At 52.8% G+C, this 15,032-nt stretch overlaps 4 protein-coding genes across 4 annotated transcripts; 2 read left to right on the forward strand and 2 right to left on the reverse strand.

The window, feature by feature from the left end:
* Positions 1 to 344: 344 nt before the first annotated feature.
* NCS57_00076700 (STAS domain-containing protein) lies at positions 345 to 2,854 on the reverse strand (the record flags this gene model as incomplete). The annotated part of the gene is made up of 2 exons (XM_053050846.1): positions 345 to 1,828; positions 1,882 to 2,854. The coding sequence occupies 2 exons, from the start codon at positions 2,852 to 2,854 to the stop codon at positions 345 to 347; spliced, it is 2,457 nt and encodes an 818-aa protein (XP_052919361.1).
* Positions 2,855 to 4,886: 2,032 nt separating this feature from the next.
* Positions 4,887 to 6,452, forward strand: NCS57_00076800 (Rab-GAP TBC domain-containing protein; the record flags this gene model as incomplete). The annotated part of the gene is made up of 3 exons (XM_053050847.1): positions 4,887 to 5,414; positions 5,477 to 6,273; positions 6,329 to 6,452. 3 exons carry the CDS (start codon positions 4,887 to 4,889, stop codon positions 6,450 to 6,452), a joined length of 1,449 nt encoding a protein of 482 aa, XP_052919362.1.
* A 1,085-nt stretch (positions 6,453 to 7,537) lies between these two features.
* NCS57_00076900 (uncharacterized protein) lies at positions 7,538 to 9,031 on the reverse strand (the record flags this gene model as incomplete). Its single annotated transcript, XM_053050848.1, has 1 exon — positions 7,538 to 9,031. The coding sequence occupies one exon, from the start codon at positions 9,029 to 9,031 to the stop codon at positions 7,538 to 7,540; it is 1,494 nt and encodes a 497-aa protein (XP_052919363.1).
* A 2,746-nt stretch (positions 9,032 to 11,777) lies between these two features.
* On the forward strand, positions 11,778 to 12,547 carry NCS57_00077000 (uncharacterized protein; the record flags this gene model as incomplete). Its single annotated transcript, XM_053050849.1, has 3 exons — positions 11,778 to 12,127; positions 12,195 to 12,438; positions 12,506 to 12,547. 3 exons carry the CDS (start codon positions 11,778 to 11,780, stop codon positions 12,545 to 12,547), a joined length of 636 nt encoding a protein of 211 aa, XP_052919364.1.
* Between the last annotated feature and the right edge of the window lie 2,485 nt (positions 12,548 to 15,032).

Below are 15,032 nucleotides of genomic sequence, written 5' to 3' on the forward strand. Positions count from 1 at the left end.
AGTGAATGACACAGGGTTGCAAGGGGTTCTCGAGTGGAGTCCGCGCTGGAGACGCGTAAAGTGGGAAATTTCACCGCGCGAGGTCATGTGACCACACCCCATTTAACAGCACCCTTTAGAGGCCATGGAACTTTCGTCTCCTGAGCAGTTGAGGTAGTTAAAGGAAGATGATTCTATAAAATTTAGAAATTCTATTGAAGTAAATCATAATCTATCGCATGTCCCGTCTCTCGGGCTTCTGCAACATCCAAGTCAAATGCTCGCTCCTATCCATGCTATCTGCTTCAACATCAAAAACACCCGCTAATGTCGCTATGCTGTACGCCTTTCGTAACCAAAATTCTCTAATCCGATGCCGCGCTTCTAAAATCCGACCTTGCTTCAACATTTGCGACTGCACTCTGAAGTGCACTCGTCAGATCGACGTGGAATAGGGGCGTGTCCAGACCATGGACCACTGCGCCTCTCCGTCTCTGCTTCTCTAATTCTCCTGGAGACATGGCGCCGTATGACTGTCCAGGAGAGAGTCCATCAATCAATGCCTCCTCTTCAGTTGGGTCCGTATGCCTGGGAAAGACGTCATGGTAGCTTGTTTCCCGAGCCAGCGCCGCAGCAGAGTCTTGCCCTCCAATCTCTGCCACGCTGAAGATCGACTTCCATCCATGTTGCGCTCCTTCGCCGTCCGGTTTCACTCCGAAGCCCGCAGATACAAGGGCCCGCTTTGTCCATCTATTGTTGATGCAGGCGAAGTGCCAGTCGACCATGTCAGGGGCAACGTACAAGTCGAGCTGATTTCGAATATCGATGAGTCGCTGGACAGAGGTGATGTCGACGTTGTTAACTGAACTAAAATCCATAATCACCGCCTTTAATGTTGGCAAACGAGAATCCGAGTCGATATGTGCAGGCCGCTTCGCAGATTTCCTCGGTCCTGGGTTATTCCAAGGCCTATCCCCTGGGCGTTCAAACGCTTCTGGGCTGCTTCGCCGAGTCTTCGCCTGAATAAAGTCGGTGAGATAATCCAATGAAGAGTTTGCGTTTGGATAGTTGAAGCCTTCGGAAAAACGATAGATGAAGATTCCTGGATATGGGTGATCGACCTTGACTTCCGGGTTAGAGCCATCGCCATGGTCGAGTGGCAAGAAGATATTCCTCGCTGAAGTTTCTGGGTTCTCGAAGGTGCCATATTGCCCCACGACTTTTCGATGATCATCTCCAATGACGTGGTCGCCAATGACTGAGTGAACCTTGACTTTACCGAGGAACCGGCCGTTGGCTTTGAGGATCCGGTAGATAAGAACAGCCCCTGAAAGACAGACAGTGGAATATAATCCATCCTCGATCTGAGCAAAGATGCTGACGATGACACCAGTGAAGAAGATAAAAACTTCGACTGGGGAAACCCTCCAAAACTGGTAGATGGTGTTTGGCGGCGTGACGAGATCGCCAACGGCATGAATAATGACAGCTGCCAGGGCAGCGCTCGGGATATAGAAGAATACGGATGTCAAGAGATATGTTGCAAGTAGAACAACAATACCAGTGATGATACCCGCAGCAGGCGTCCGCACACCGGCTTTGGACTGGATTGCCGTCCTACTAAAAGACCCTGTTGAGGGATACGCGCCAAGGAAGGGTCCGATGAGATTGGCCATGCCAATCGCAACCATTTCCTGTGATGGGTCGATCGTGTAATTGTTGACCCTCCCAAATGATTTGGAGATGGCGATGTGCTCTACAAGTAACACAATTACCGTGGCGGGTAGGTGTGGTCCAAACTCGGAGACCAGTTCAGATGTTATCTTCGGTGCACCAATGTTTTGGAATCCTATAGTGTCATTAGCCTCGAGGCCCTTTACCATGGAATCAAAACAAACTTACCCTTTGGAACAGTCCCCAAAATTTTGAAGAGGGGATCACCTCGTCTATTCATGTTGAGCACCCAGCTGATAATCGTGTACACCAAAATGACAAAGACGGTCCGCATTGTATTAGCGAAGAACAAGACTCGTTTGTGCTTCGGAAACCGTTCTGCCGCGGCGCTGAAGCTCATGCGAATGAAGTATAGGATGGTCAGGGCCGACAAGCCGACGACAGCATCAAGTCTTGCTTGGACGAGGTGCTTCAATGTGTTGGTCAGAACTTGGTAAGGAGATTCGCGGTTTGAGAACCCTGTCAGTCCCAGAAGAGCAGGCAACTGGCCGACGCAGATGGTGATGGCTGAACCTGTCATGAAGGCGGAGAGGGAGGTGATGGAGATGAGATCAACTATCCAACCACACCGGAGTAGCCCAATAAGAAGGACGACGCAGCCCGCGACGATAGACAAGGCCGATGCAATGACATGAGCTGGAATATCGTGTCCGGAGGATTGGATGTCCTGGATTACATTGCCGACCACGGTGGAGAGAACGGCGACGGGGCCAATAGAGATATCCTTGGATGTACCGAATATCCAGTAGATTAGAACGCCGATGAATGATGAATAGAGACCGAACTGGGGTTCCAGGTTTGCGAGCATGGCATAAGCCATTCCCTGGGGGACAACGACAGCGCCGATGGTGATGCCAGCAACCAAGTCTCCAGCAAACCACTGCAGGTTATAGTGGCCGATCCATGTCAAGAAGGGGAATAGAGAAGTTCCATATTCGGCCAACTCGTCAAGCGACGGGATCTGTTCTCGAAGCCATTCTGCCGATGTGGGCTCTCTCTCGTAGAAAGAAGTATTGCTCTGGATCGACAGAATGGATTCGCCTCGGGTGACCTCGTCCTGTGAGTCCGGTTTTTGGTCATCGAGCTTGATGCCCAGGACGTTGGCCAGGCCGAGGCCAAAAGTGGTGGCGCGGCCTGGCATCGGGACGGCTTGAATATGTTTTACACGGTTCCAAAGTATGGGATATCGTTCAAGACATGAGATGAATTAGTTGAGAAGCGGTGTGTAAGTATCTGTTGACGCGTCTCGGTGAGTGGAGTAAATCAGTTATATGATGTGGGCTATTAGAGGTCTGCAACGTGTCGGGAGCGTTTCGTAAGAGGTCGTTGGACGGGGAGATCAGGTATCTGAGAGTAGCTGGGACACGACGTGTAATATGCCAAGCAGTTGGGGAAAGCAACCAAGACCCCCATTCATAGGCAACTCCCCGAGACACGAGATGCAATCATCAGGGCAGGTTGGCGTAACTGATTCGACACAGGAGCGTGGAGGAAGATAGGCCAACGAGGGTGATGTGGTCCACAAAGGGGTGTAGAGATGATGTCCTGACGAATAAGACGGCAGTATATAGGTTGTTCCTGGTCTTGTGGTCTGGGGTCTCAGGTCAGCCCGATGACGAATATCGTGGGGATAAAGACGACATCGCGAGACCAAGCATGGAACAATTAAAGAAATGGGGAAGAAGATGCGGGAATACGACTTTGGGTTTCAAGCATATGGATCCTGCGTCATGAAAGAAATGTAATCAACATTACAAAGCAAAAGAAAAATTCAGAAGAGTGAAAGAGAATGGCACAGGGTTATTCCACTGGGAATGGCAAATTTCAAACCCGACGTCTAACTCGAGAGCCAACAACTTTCATCGGAGCATCGGTAGTCGGTAGCAAGGCCCTGCGAGGGCCCATAGAGCATGGAGGGGCAGATCGGGCCGTCGCGGCCTCTGCATTGGACCATGATGGATGGCATTATCCATCTCTACCCACGCAGATGACGAAGTCGCGCGGCGCTCGGGCGGCTTGAGAGAGCTCTTTACTCTGGTGGTTTGCCTGGCATGATCGATGTCGCAATCGCCGCCTTGCCTTTCGCGGTAATAGCGCTGCCGTGTCCCGCGCCTACGGTTTGTGTGACCGATTGTACAGGTGAGAGAGCAACACCAAACCCCACGCTTCATGTCCAATAGTTGCTACTTGGATTGGGGTCTCGGGGAAAGAAGTGATAGTCTTGGTATCATGACAAATGCTGTCCATGTTTGCCGGCTTATTGGTATACAGATGCGTCTGAGATGACCGACGTGGAACGGACAAGAACTGCTAGTGGAGATCAGTCAGTTGGATGCGTCTAGAAGATGCTTACAACTGTGCGGCCATAGCCAGAACTGGTAGATCTTGTCATGACATGGATCTTGGCTCGTTCATCTTCCGGGCTGTAATGCTTCGCAAGTTGATATTTTCATACCAAAGTTATAAAGTCATATGTGCCTGGAGAAGGAAGTGTCCGTGGGTGGACCTTGATCATTCAGGACTTTCTTCCTGACGGCACGTGGGAAGAAACTCTGAACCCAGGACCCAGAAGCTAAGCCTGCAATATCTCAAACACACATTATTCCCATCAGCCTCGTTTTATAAGAGCAAGGATCAAGCTGCGCGCATCTCAAAGTCGGCGAATCGGTACACCAACCCCCGACTGTAACCTTGCCGACCTAGAGCTCAATGGCCACCACCCCAGCCTCTCAAATTGGTCCTCATTCCAGGCCAGCAACGGCACAGCTGGCATCAAGTAGACAAAGAAAGACAGAATTCATTCCCAACTTCACGGTTGAACTTGAAGACATTTGAAAGAAAGAAAATCATTGCAGTTAACTCTCGCTTACTTACACTCGCACCGTTGTTGCTGGCTACTGGCTCGACGCGAAACAAACACGATGCGCGCACTTTGTCCCACCAAATATTGAAACCGCCAACTCCCATCAGCCGTCAGCCAGCCTCCAGCCTCCCCGCTAACCTCTTGAGCACAACACAACTAGTTCATGCTGATTTTACTCCCGATCCTCACTCTGGCATCGCCATCAGCCCTAATTCACTCCCAGATTTATCCATACTGAAAATTCCTCCTCTCCCTCTCCATCTTGTCCTCCACAATCCTTCCATGCCCATCCAGCCTTAGCATCGCAACCATGTCGGAGCCCTCCTCCAACGCCTCCAACGCCTCCTCAACGAAGCCCGCGATCCCTTCGCTCCCCGCCTCCATCACCACACAGCTTCAGCCCCCGCCATCACCACGAACTCACCGCGTCCTCCGCCGCCTCCAGTCCGCGCATACTCTTCGCCCTCAGAACCCTCCCTCGCTCATCTCGCAGCAGCGCCTGCGCGAGACACAGACACAGCGCAATGTCTCGCCCACGAGATCCTCCCCCGTGCCCGGCGCTGGCCCAGCCGCCTCGTCTGGCCCGCCCCAGAGCATCAATCGCTCGCCTCAGCGTGGCCGCGCTAATAGCGATGCCACGCCCCCTCTCGTCCACCAGATGAACGTCGTCACGGCCAGCAAGCGGGCTGGAAGCAAGAAGCCCGTCTTCTCGCATGGACATCTTTCGCTGCAACAAATCATCCGCGAAGGTCCCACTGATGGAGACTTCCTAGGCGCACTGGAGAGTGCGCGATGGAAGGTCATTGATGGGGGAGTCAAGAGTGCTGAGGATGGCATGGTAAGATGAACATTGCTCTTCTTCTTTAAGTCCTGTTTGCTAACGGCGCCCTTTCGTTATAGTCGACCCTCAGGATATACGTCTGGCTGGTTCTCCTAGACGCTCCCATCCTCTCGACCGACGACTACCTCGCCCTCATCCACCGCGGCGCTTCTCCCGCCTACTCCAAGATCCGAAACGACACCTTCCGCACCCTCACAACAGATCCCCTCTTCCGTCGCCGTGTCAGCGAGGCCAGCTTGATCCGGCTACTCAACGCCATTGCATGGAAGCTCCATGACGCCCGCGAAGAGCAGCGCCAGAGTCGCCCAAGCAGCAGTCGTGCCTCTCTTCCAGGAGACAGCAGCGTGTCGGGTCATTCCCAGGCCAGCACATCATCACCTACTGCTCGTAATCGCGCCCGCGCCTTGACACTTACAACCGAGGGCTCTGAGTCCGGCGCGGGAGCTACGACTCTCGAGCCCGGCACCTACGTACAGGGCATGAATGTCCTTGCCGCCCCATTCCTCTACGCCGCCCGAAGCGAGGCCGAAGCCTTTGTTGCCTTCCACTCCCTTCTGACGCGCGAGTGCCCAGGATACATCCGCGGTGCCATGGACGGCGTCCATCGAGGCCTCGCACTTGTGGACAAGGTCTTGGCAATCGTGGATCCCAAGCTGAGCATGTATCTCACGGCCAAGGGGCTTTCGGCCGAGATCTATGCCTTCCCCTCAGTCCTCACTCTGTGCGCCTGTACGCCGCCCTTGCCCGAGGTGCTGCGGTTATGGGACTTTTTGTTTGCCTATGGGCCGCATCTCAACATTGTGTGCATCGTGGCACAGCTCACCATTATGCGATCCCAAATTCTCCAATCACCGAGGTATGATTTTGTCCCGTCTTGTCCTGGTTGAAGTATTTTTCTAACACGATAATAGTCCCAATAAGGTCTTAAGATCCTTCCCACAACTTAACGCTGATCTCGTCAAGTCCGTCACCATTGGCATTATTAAGAAGATTCCAGATGACGTCTATGCCGAGATTGTATCCCATGCTCTTTAATAAAGGGCATTTACTAGTGGTCCGAGCAACTCAAGATATCCCAAGGTACCTTCGTACTTTGCCCAGATGCTGTTGTATGACACCACCACACCAAGCGAGACCACGAACCAACAGGGATCCTGGCCGCGACCTCACTGACGTGCATGCCGCCACGCGAGTCGGGGGGTCATCCTCTATGCAAGGGGCGTGGCTCGCAAACCCGAGGGTCCCGCAGCCTGGCCGGCGCCGACACCGCGCCATGCAAGTCAAGATAGACGAGCCGAGCCGGGCCGCTGTGCCTGTAACGGCGTCCCGATGTATTTATGTTTTAACGGTTTATGATTCAAGGTTCAAATGCGTAATGACTGGGGGCACACAGTACATATTTGTATGATTATAGTTTTCTGGCAAGGTTGAAGGAATATGGAATGATGGAGTGTCCCTACGATGGACGACTCTAGGATGAATGAATGAATATATGAACGCTTTCGTCTATTATTAACCTTAAAAGCCCGAGGCGTAACGAGGCCTCGGGTTGTTTCTGCTCATACACATGATTCCGTGAGTGTCTACTCTTGACACGTTCCCAGTCTCCAAGTTAACGCCGGTTTACATGCAATTACTTTTCGTCAAACGACATGAGGCTCCCTCTGGTCTATGCTGGACAATGAGAGCCAAGGTGATCTTCTGCTTTGGCCACCTGCATAGGTAGCTTCCGATATACCAAAACTGCTTAGTCGATGTAATACACCGAGCAGCGAGGGCCATTCCTCGTAAAGGTGTTCATGAGATATTGCAGGAGATGAGGTCAAAACCTCTTTTCCGACTCAACCACCTCCCAGACCGCTCATCATCCGAACATGCCGGGGGACGCCATGGTGGTCTACAAGGTTGTCCGCCATATGGTGCTTCGGCGTGCGGATCTTTGCAGGGCGCAACAACTGCGTTAGTTGTTTGATTGGAACCGGGGCTCTATTCAACAGCACCCGCTCCGACAAAGAATGAGACATGTTGATCGCCGTCATCCAAGCCTATTAATTGATCTCAATAGAGGTCTAGCAAAAGAACACCTCGCGCAAGGCTGAAGCTAGTTGCAGCTGATGCCTCTAGTACGAAGGGCAACCAGCCTCCGCTCGGAGGAAAGCATTAGCAAAGAAACTTTGCATGGCTGTGTAGTGGAAAAGGATGCCACCGAGGACAGCAGCATGCCAGAGGTTGTGGCTTCCACCCACGTAGTCGAAGCAGCCGGGGAACCATCGCTCGGGGATCTTGCTGGCGTAGACCACGGCGCCCGTGAAATAGACAAACATGGATTTGGAGATAGGAGAGTAAAAGTCGTAGACAAAGTCTGGCCCGTGAGTCCACCCGAGCTGAACCATGGGCATGAAGCCGGTCAAGGCCAGGCCAACATAAAAGGCAACGCGGGCCCATGCCATGTCGGCGCCGTTAAACCGAGGGTGCCATGGGAGGATGACGCCTCCTATTCCGAGGAAGGCCGTCAGGCACATGTAGATCCACCGACTGATAGGATCGCAGTAAAAGGCCGTGTACTCAGTTGTCATGATAGAGGCGGCGATAAGCAGGGAGATGCCGGTGTAATCGACACAAGCAAATATCGAGATAGCGTCGACATCGGCAACGGCATTCATTGTGTGCCAGACGGTCGAGCAGACCAAGGTCAGACAAGCCATGACAAAGAAGACGCCTGCCACAAAGACGTCGGTCTTGGTGCTCAGCGTAAAGTTGCTGCTACTCGGGTAAAAGTAGAGGGCGATGGCCAGAACCAGAATAAGGCCCAGGGCGTGGGACCAGATGTTGACCAGCTCGTTGGACAGGTTGAATGCGGAACGAACACACTCAAGCTTGGATTCAGTGAAGCGATATCCCTTCTTGATGTGAGGGTTATTCCTCCAAGGCATGGGGAGGTCTTCGTAGCAAATGAGGCGGCCCTCCTTGGCCTGAACAATAGCTTGCTGGATGTGCTCCTCCAGGGACAGGGCAGCCTGAATGGCACGTTCGATACCTTCGTTGGCGACCCGGCGGCCTTCGTCCATGAAGGCCTCGGCGGCGTTGGCGGCATTTGCAAAGCCCTGCTCGCGAAGCTTATAAGCGCGTGTCTCGAAATCAGAGAGCATATTCTCGAGCAGGTCCACGCCAACACGAGCCTTTTCGTTGAGAGACTCGGCAGCCTCGAGGGTCTCATGGTATCTCGTCTCTAGGGTCTCGACCATGATGTGTAACCGACGTCGTCCTGCGCCGAGGACTTCTTCAGAGGCATGGGAACATCGTGTGCGGACTGTCTGGAGGGTAGAAAAGGCGCGGGATATGCTCGAGTCCTTGCTCAGGTCGACATAGTTCTCGATAAAGTCGAGGCGGCGCTCGAGCTCAGAGAGGAACAAATCCACCTTGAGGAGGAGGCCCTCTTCGCCATCCATGATATGGCCAACGATAGATCGTCTCCGGGGAATGAAGAAAGAGTGTCGTCGCTTTCGAGGTTCCACGCGGGGACGAATGTCGGATCCAGAGGTCGCGGCCAAAGTATCGTCGTCACGAGCCTGGTAGGCACAGGCCGTGGTGATGGCGGTGGTAACATCGGACATGGCGGCGGCTGGTAACTCGGGGAGAGGCGCCGTGGTGTATATGCCGGCGACGGCTGGCTGAAGCGTTGGAGCGCTGAAACAATTGCAGTAGAGGCAGTGAGTGGCGGCTCTTCCAGTTGGCGGTGCTGATTTGCGGCGATAGGGACTGGCGCTCTACATCCAATGCGTGTATGGCTTCGTCGAGGCCACGAGCGAAGAATGAGGAGAGCAATTGGTTGCTGAGACGGACGGCTATATCTATCGGGAGAAGTTGGGCGCAGCGAACGCACGCCTGCGGGCCCTGTGGTTGATTGGACGCGGGGGCAACGATTACCGAGTTTGGCGGCGGTTGGGACTGGAACTTTTTTTTTCCTCCTCTCAGTACGAAACGTTGAATAAGGATCTGCAGGTAAGCCAAGCCTTGGGATGGATAGAGGATGAGATATAAATCTGGGGGATTGATTGTAAGTGGGAAAGGAGAGGAAGTCTCGCGGGACAAACAGCGGCGGCAAGGAGAGACTGGCTACGGGTTACACGGAAAGGAATGGGGAAGAGAGTGAAGGAGCATGAAAGTAGAGAGATTGGACTGAGCTATTGATGAGGGAAAGGAAATCGACAAAATGGAGCCCAGTAGCTGAAATGACGGTTCCGGGGGCGGCCTTGGCGTCCATCCATCCATGACCCAGAGGGAACCCCGATGGTCCCTTGTTGGGCATGGAAGTTCTTAGCGGCCGCCACCCTGAAAAACCGCCTGCAGAGACGATTGGGCAGTCCACGGGCATCGTTGGAGAGGACCTACGACGCAGCACCGTGCTTCCGCGGGTCAACAAGCCCAGTACGTCAGAGCTTGGCAATTAAAATCATCCACTCTAGATCAAACGCCCGTGTCCATCTCTTCTACCAGAAATCACATATCAGCAAAAGAGACGCAACTTGCTGATCCTCCATGTCTTGAGCCTTTTTTTTCCAAGACGGGTACCTCGGCTAGCTACCTATCAGGTATCCTATCCCGTGCAGCACCTCCTCAGCTCGCCACGGCCCGCCTGTGGGTGTTTACTTGCACCAATAGCGCACCAAACTCAGAGACGCCTCCGATGTCCCCCACGAGCCGATGCAGTAGGAAGGGATGCCGCCCGGGTTGTGGTTGGGCCCCTGTTCCTGGACCAAGGATGATGGATCGGAGTGAGAGAGGGGTTGCTCAACACATGGCGTGCCCAAGGGGGACAGCATCTGGCCTGAACGTTGAACATCACCAGTCGACAGCGCAGAATCTCCAGCTCCAGGTAATACACGATTTACTTAATTAAAGCTGATGCTAGCCCAAACAACTTCAAGCTTAGTTGCGCCCAGTCCTTGCTCTCTTCTCGACTCCCGAGCCTCGTAAGCAGCCGAGAACAGGCTAATGCTGACTAGGTCCCAGGTTTTAATCTTGGTCACCTCAATTAGACAGGGGCTTGGAGTGATCCAGAGGTCGATGTCCGTGATTCCAGGCTGATTCAGACAGCCATCTTGAGATCATGAGTTGCACTCCATCACACCACGATGCCAAGGTGGAAATGACGAGGTCTGAGCTCGTCTCTTTCACATGCTCTCGTCGTCCAAATCCCGAGACAATCCAGTCCGAGCACTCAAAGCCCCAAACAATCGCTCCTCGCGCTGGCTACCAAGAATTGAAAGCGCGTCTTGTCCTTCACCTCATTCCATCGTGAATGTCATCTCGCCTCCTCGCGTTTCCCCATGTCTTGGAAGCCATCACGGGACTGAGTACAGCCTACACCCATAGCCGAAACCTCTAATTCCTCACTTTGACGTGGATAACCAACGCCCAGCTGAAGCGGGTAAGGCACACCAAGCCGCTCCCTTTTGAATTGTTGTCGATCACACATCCCAGAATTATGAGTCCGGGTGAATGAATTACTCTACAGAGTAACACGTAATGACAGTCCAGTTTGCGATAACAAAGGCGACATTTGCCCACTTCCCAAAGACCAAAGAATGGGGAGCATGCTTGGCGGCAAGATGGACCTAACAAGTTCTGAAAATATCACACAAAGATGCCGGGTTGGCGTTTCTATCATTACAAAACGAATGCAAGGGCGAATACAGCTATAGCTAGACCTTACTGCCCGTTCTTGGGTCCATACTTTATGAAGGCCACCAAGAAGCATAACGACTTCTACCAGCAATGTTTTCGCTCTCAAAGTCGTCAGAAGCCGAATAGAAGTACGCATATCTCGCTGCGAACAATGTCTGCTCTTTCAAACTTCTCAACGTTCACTTGCGTAACAATAGATAACTATTGAACAGCCAGAAGCCTTTACAAACATCTGAAAGAGACTCGAGTTGCTCTTGAGACTTGAAGCGTTGAGGTAGGTACTTAACAAGAACGTGAAAGTGTCATCCCCTAAGGGAATAGAAAAAAATAATCCTTCCGAAATCTTAACAAACTTTAAAGACTTTCGAAGACTAATCGAAACCCATATATTCCATAATTCGAATTATTCCAACGCGATTATAACTAAACCATATCACGTTGAATTCTCGAGGTCTCGCCCTCTTCAGTCCAGCCTTGGCCCCGCTCCACTTTTCCCCAGTCTCACTTTCTGTCCCTGCAGGAACACAACAAACGGCCTTGTCGCTCGGGACTGCCGGAGCTCGGGACATTTCATTCATCTCTTTCACCAGTAGCCATTTCCCCCTCCGGCACACCGCATCTCGCCTCTCGTTACCTTCGGATATCACACTATCACGATCAAAGCCAGCAACCATGGCTATCGACAAGCTGGTCAAGGAGCCGAGTCTCGTCGCGGTCCTGCAGATTTCGGACCAGGCACGCGACCAGGCGAGCGCTCTCGTCAACCTCGCTGAGCAGCCACACAATGAAGCATCCGCACCGGCCGAGATCCAGTCCGAAATCGCAAAGCAGCAGAAGCTCCTCTTTACCACTATGGCCCACCTGCGGGGACTGCATCGAAACGCCAGCTTGTCCGCTCGCGAGACCAAAGCCGAGACTGCTGAGGCGCGTCAGGAAGTCGATCGTCTACATCTCCAGCTCCAGAACCTGTATTATGAACAAAGGCATCTGCAAGGAGAGATCACTGCCTGCGAGTCATACGAGTACGCGCCGTCGCCTTCCACTCAAACAAAGACGAGTCGAGGCATGCCTCCGACTAACAGTTCCCAGCCACAAGTACCAACAACTGCCTCTCATCTCCGTTGAAGAGTTCCTTGCCCAGCAACCCGAACATCAAAACGACGACGAAAACACCCTCATGGTGGCTCGCATCGATCACGAACGAGCGGAACGTGAAGCTCTCGAACAGCAGCGCCAGGAGCTTCTGAAGCGCAAACAGAAGCTCATTGCTGATAACAAGAGACGAAAGGATGACTTGGCCAACCTGGATAATGACTTGGAGAAGTTCATTGACGTAAGCATTGCTGGATTTTTCGCACCAAGAGGGCGTCCTCTGTAGACCAGGTCTAACCTCCTGCCAGGCCGCAAAACCGATCCAGAAACTTTTCGACAAGGCACCCTAGGCGTCGCAAGCCAAAACGCGAAGAGAACGGAAACGGTTGAAGGGGCAGGTTCTGATCCAACTGCAGTGAAGGGTTCATTACCAATGGCGGATACTCCAGAATCCGCCCAGTACGAAAAAGTTGGTATAGAAAGGTGCGTATAGTTCCAGAACTGGTGCTGGAGATCATGAGTTGAACAAATCAAGGCAGGGGCCCTCTGGATTGGCGCAAGGCGTTTGGGGGAGGATCGATTCGGCACTCCACGAGATATCAGATACCCTTCGAGATTATCGAAATACCCAAGGATTCATCATAATTTACGTGATCACCAGTACTGTCCCTCAGCCGCACATCGATGTTTTCTGAAATCGACACCAAATCAACAAGGATCTTCCGATGAGAGCGCATTGATGGCCGACTTTTTCGAGTACTAATGGAACTTTTTACATTTACCGCGGAATATGAGCGCCAGCTTTATCAGCTATACGCGAACTTTCTGACATGGTTCACGACAGGCCATGATGGAGGCAGTCTTATTGACAGCAATCTATGGCGCACACTTGGACGGTCAATTCCCTCCCCTCCTCAGATCTTGTCTACACCACCACATGGGCGCCGATGTTGGGGACTAATCAAGGATGGGACCTTCGTTATCTCGAGGGACTTGATTCACTAACAATTGATTCAGGCGGTAAGGGTGAGAGATGACTACGATCCTTCAGCCTTTCCAACTTCCAGCTTTCCAATCTCCTGAGGGTCGTGGCGGCGGAAGCCCAAGCACAACACCACGACGATTATCCATCTAACGTCGGTTACGGCGCGCCGTCGCTGTCGCAGCGAGTTGACGATTAACAGGGGGAGGTTGACAGAAGCGCAGATATCCAATCACTACGCCTCGTGGGCCAATAACAGCCAAGCATCGACGGGGGACTGGCAGAGGTCCATGGGTTGGTGTCGACTAAATGGGGCCCACAATCGCCGGGTGCAACGACCATTGTCTTTCACGCGCCTGAAAAAAGAAGCTTAGGAGCTTGTCGCTACTCCCTCCCGCTCCGCCAAATTTGAGCCCATGGTCCAACGGTTACATGGCTTTAACGGACCAAGAGCCAGTGGTAGACACGCGTGTTGTGGCAATGCATTGCGATTGACGAACGATGTCTCGGCATCCAGGACTGTCCCAAGGCGGCGTCACAGCGGCCACACACAGGCTACCAAATCGAATGAGCCTCGTGGACACCACCTCGAACCAGTGAATGACGGCTGCTTGTCAACGTTGTCGAGCAGACGCAGACCAAGGGCCAGCGCCATGTCACTCGTGATCTGTGTTTGATTAGGATCGTGGGTGCTGGGGAATGCGTCCATTCCTGAATGTGAAGTTAATCAAGATGGTGATTTTGGAGCAACGGGACTTGATACGATCGGCTGATTGGCTATGCCATAATGTTCAACAAGTGACGAAGCGACGGCCCCAGGTCAGACAGGCGCGTGAGCGGTCGAGTGTTATCACAAGTCGACAGCAGGGAAGGGTTCAATATGGTCAACCCGATTGTCGCCTATCTCCATTATCTGGATGTCGGCGAAACGCTGCCCAACAAGCCCCTTCGCCATCTAGCCAGGGAAAGAATCAGAGAACAGCCCTTCATCCGATCTTCCTAGAGGGAGCACTGAGCAAAGGCTGGCGGTTGTTTCCGAAAGCCAATGCGAATATTATGCCTATCCGAAACCCACATGGGTCGAGACTCCACATGGGAAACCCAGATTCTGCTCGGTCTTGACGCCCAAGGGAAAAGCCAAAAAGGGAAATTCGATGTACGTCGATCTATACAACACAATGCACACTTCGTGGCCATGCAAATTTTGGCTACCCACCTTGTCTAGGCACAATAATATGCTTGACTTGCGGGCATGGACACATTGGTCAGCTCCACGTCATCTCGTCCAAATGCCCGTGTGGCCTTGAAGTTGGAGGTTGAGACTTGGTTCGAACAAGGGCCTGACAACCCCGGCTTGGATCTGGGTTCGCGCATCTTTTGGACAGGGCTTGAGGGACCCTGCGCAACGCACCTCGAATCATGGGCCTCTACTTGTCTGTGACTGGTCGAAATGAGCAGCTTCCGGCTTTTCCCAAGGAAGGGAAACACAGAAATTCAAGGGTTCTCCAGCCACACTTTGTTCATCCTCCATCATGGATGGTTTGTTGTGCTAGCCAAGTATCAGAGGTCTACTGCTCGGTACTTTGGCCTTTAACGATGGCATTAGCTCGTCGGTGTACCTCTTATATTACTCAGAACGAGATCGGCTTGACCATGAGATGGGGCATGGCTCTGTTGTCCATGGCGGAAGCACATTTGATCATGGGTTGGAAATCCCCTGTCCCACCGCCCTGCTTGGTTATCGGCAGGCCAGGTTGGGAGCTCAAGGCTACGGTACTGCCGTGCGCATGGAGCATGATCTGGGAGGTAACCATACCCCCGCGTGGTATAGTGTGAATCCGCATGGAGCACCT

The sequence above is a fragment of the Fusarium keratoplasticum genome, chromosome 1 (genome assembly GCF_025433545.1).
Source record: "Fusarium keratoplasticum isolate Fu6.1 chromosome 1, whole genome shotgun sequence".
NCBI classification, from domain to species: Eukaryota; Fungi; Ascomycota; class Sordariomycetes; order Hypocreales; family Nectriaceae; genus Fusarium; species Fusarium keratoplasticum.